At 52.6% G+C, this 3,499-nt stretch overlaps 1 protein-coding gene across 1 annotated transcript in view; it reads right to left on the bottom strand.

The window, feature by feature from the left end:
- The window catches only part of PODXL (podocalyxin-like), a gene marked incomplete at its 5' end in the record, with an annotated part of 10,954 nt that extends 7,637 nt beyond the window's left edge, over nt 1–3,317 (bottom strand). The window contains 5 exons of the mRNA XM_009083502.1: nt 284–349; nt 1,379–1,494; nt 2,328–2,489; nt 2,574–2,746; nt 3,274–3,317. Coding sequence (XP_009081750.1) covers nt 284–349; nt 1,379–1,494; nt 2,328–2,489; nt 2,574–2,746; nt 3,274–3,317 — 561 coding nt within the window. The remainder of the gene's footprint in view (nt 1–283; nt 350–1,378; nt 1,495–2,327; nt 2,490–2,573; nt 2,747–3,273) is intronic.
- Nucleotides 3,318–3,499: the final 182 nt, after the last annotated feature.

The raw sequence follows: 3,499 nt of genomic DNA, 5'->3' as shown, positions 1-3,499 counted from the left end.
AAGATTTACCCTTTTACATTTCCCATTTGTCTTCCTATCAGACCTGTGTGGGCAGATGCTTCAGCTCAAAGAAGACCATGTGGATCTCTTCTCCTCCTACCAATCCCCCCCAGGTGATACTGCTGAGTGTGGGTTTGCATTCAGCACTTTCCATTGGTTGCATCTGATTTTGATGACATTACTCTCATTTCTGCGCAGTTTCTCCCATGCTCAGGTTCAAAGCTACTCTCCAACCACAACCCAGCTGCTATTCCTCCATGAAGTCCATAAAACGGGTACTTACACAGCTCTTGGCTTTTTTCAGGTACATGGTAGGCTTGTTACTTTGATCCTGATCTCTACAGATGAGCTGGAAAGGCAGAAGAAAAGCAACTCTGAGTGGCTGACACAGGTTGGAAGGACAGTTGGTCACAGCCTGCTTCAAGCCAGGGGACATCCCAGCCAAACCTCTGATGGATTTCATGGACACTGACAGGCTCAGGATCTCCTTCCCAGCACTTCAGCTATCCTGGTTTGTTTTGAGACCCCTCTGTACTCCCACGCCGTTTGCTTTCAACCTCATTCAGGCACTGCTCATGCTGAACTGTGGTCTTTGCCCCCTCACCAAGTCCAAGTCCACCCCAAGGCACCTTCTGCTCTCCCTAACACTTCCCTCCTTCCCAAATTTCACTTCTTCCCTGTTCAGCACCCAGACTGGAATCACAGAATCATTAAGGTTGGAAAAGACCTCTAAGGTCGTCGAGTCCAACCATTAGCTGAGCACTGCCATGTTCACCCTAAACCATATCCTCAAGGGCCACAGCCACATGCCTTTCAAAGGCTCCCAGGGATGGTGAGTGCAACCCTGCCCTGGCCAGCTCTTCCAGTGCCTGGACACCCTTTCAGGAAGGATTTATTTTCCTGATATCCAATCTAAACCTCCCCTGGCACAGCCTGAGGTGTTTCCCTTGTGCTGTCCCTGTTCCCTGGGAGCAGAGCCTGACCCCACCTGGCTGCACCTCCTGGCAGGGGTTGGGGAGAGCACAAGGCTCCCCTGAGCCTCCTTTTCTCCAGGCTGAGCCCCCACAGCTCCCTCAGCCTCTCCTGCTGCTCCAGCCCCTTCCCAGCTCATTCCCCTCCCTGGACACATCCCCTTCACCTCCATCTTTACTGGAAATCTACAGGAGAAGGGGGCTGGACAAAATGACCTTTTAAGGTCCTTTCCAACCCAAACCAGTCCATGATTCTATGATGTAGGAAGATTTACCTGCCTCATGCTCTCCTAAGACACATCTCTGCCACAAGCACAGCGAGAAGGGCTGCAAGCTTCACCCCTATGTGGGATGGCAAGAGAATTAGCAGCACTGTGAGGTGCCCATGTCCCTGGAGGTGCAGTTACCTCATTCCTGGCAGAAGTGTTGGGGTGCTGGTGGCCAGGACTGCTGCTCACAGGCTGCTCCCCCATCCCACTCGGAGCCTTGGCTGATGTAGGTCCAACACTGTGGCTGCTCTGGTCTGGGTCCCCAGCGTCCACCAAAAAACAAGCAGACAGACACTGATACAGTACAGAGGATACAGTTGACACAGCTCTGTCAGTGAGCAGCTGAAAAGAAGCTTTCAGCTCTCGCCCTGCCTTGAAGGTGAGTGTGGTGAAGCTTGGAGAGGCTTTGGGTTGCTTCTTTTCTTATACTTTTAAATAACTTTAAATAACTGATTTTATTTGCTGCTGCTGAAACTCATCAGGGTGTTGTGGAGAGCTGAACCCAAAGGCTGTGATGGCTCTGTGAGGCTAAGTGGGTAATCCCTTTGAAAGAAGTATGGAGATGACCCTCACTTCACTTCATCTGGTGTCTAGAGAAGATACATTTATGATGTTCAGCAAGATGCTGAACACCACGTGGCCACTCCTACTGCTGCTCAGACAGGAGTCAGCAGCCAACCCCATGTCCTACTGAAGTGCTTAGACTCTTGAGAGGTTGTAGGCTCAGAGTTTAGCCACAAAAGCTCCTTAGTCATTTAAAGCTCATTTTCTGTGCATGCCCAGCCAGCCCTCACTAAGCTGTCACCTGTCCCAGGGATCTTCTAGAGCCTTTGGGTGCTGCCAGGCTGTCTCCCCAGCTCTGCAGGCCCCACCACCCCAGCACTGCAGGCTCTCGTTTGCCATCACTGGAGATTGAGTCACTGCAGCTGATGGTGCCTCAGGCACCATCTGGTCCATCCAAAACCCAGTGTTGATTCATGCCTTGAATTGCACTTACTGCATTGACTCCATCTCCACTGATGACAACAGGAGAAGACTACAAAATGCCCTCCCAGCACAAGAAATCAAGGCTCTCATCCTCTGGTACCTGCTCCAGGAGCTGATGTGGTGGTTGCCTCTGAGACCTTGTCAGTGCTGCCAGGTGGTACAGCCAGAGATGTTTTGCTGGTGGTGAGGGACTGGGATCCACCTGAAGGGGTAACAGAAGTGCCAGTGCTGCCAGGTCTGCTGGAAGAGGCTGTTCCCTGGGCTGGGGAAATGCCAGAAGAATGAGGCTGTTTGGTGACAGCTGTGGAAGGGTGGGGCGGTGGGACCCCAGTGCTCGCAGCAGTACTGGTCAGACGATCCGTAGGTTGACTTCCCTGAGATTTGGTGCTAGGAGAGGGTGCAACAACAGCTCCTGAGGTGGCTGAAGGGCTGCTCACATGAGTGAGGACAGGTTTGGCAGCAGTGGTGGTCCCTGAGCTTCCCAAACTGGCTAGAGGACTCGTCTGCTTCTGGGCAGCACTGGAGGTTGCAGCAGGTTTGGCTGTGGGGGCTGTGGAGCTGGAAGTGCTGAGCTGCTGAGGCCCCTGGGCTGAAGTGGTGGGGGCAGGTGGTGGGTTCCCTGGGCTGTTGGTGGGGGTGGTCACTCTGACTGTGGCTCTAGATGTCTCAGGGGTGGGCGATGTACTTGCTGGGATGCTCATGGGGGTGGTGCCTCGAGTCGTGGGGGCTGCAGAGGTGGCTGATGAGTCTCCTGATTTGCTTGTAGGGGTAGATGGCAACACAGTGGTGGGTGGTTTGGGCTTGCTTGTAGGGGTGGTTGATGGCACTGTGCTGGGAGCTGGGGCCATGGTGGTGGTTGGGTTCGTGGTGGTTGGGTCAGTTTTTGCTGTGCTGACAGGAGTTGATGGTGGAGTAGTCTCAGAGCTGACACCTGGGCCAAAGTAAAAACACCAAGACAAGCTTTGAACTAAGGAACTACACCAAGAACAGGTATTTGTAGGAATAAATGCTAACCAGAAAACATGAGTAAGGCAATCAGGGTTTACCTCATGCTCTCCAAACTCATATCAAACACCAAGTTCTGGTACCACTGTGTCCAGCAGAAAACAGAGCAGAGGAAGAAGAAAAGGAGGAGCCGGAGGAGGAAGAAGAGGAGGAGAAAGAGGATGAAGAGGAGGAGGTGAAAGCCCACAGTGATCAGTTAGTCCAACTGCCTGAGCACTTCAGGGGAATTGTAGAATCATAGATGGATTTGGGTTGGAAAAGACTTTC

This window comes from Acanthisitta chloris, unplaced genomic scaffold (genome assembly GCF_000695815.1).
Source record: "Acanthisitta chloris isolate BGI_N310 unplaced genomic scaffold, ASM69581v1 scaffold9871, whole genome shotgun sequence".
NCBI lineage: Eukaryota > Metazoa > Chordata > Aves > Passeriformes > Acanthisittidae > Acanthisitta > Acanthisitta chloris.
This window is presented reverse-complemented; position numbering and strand designations above follow the sequence as displayed.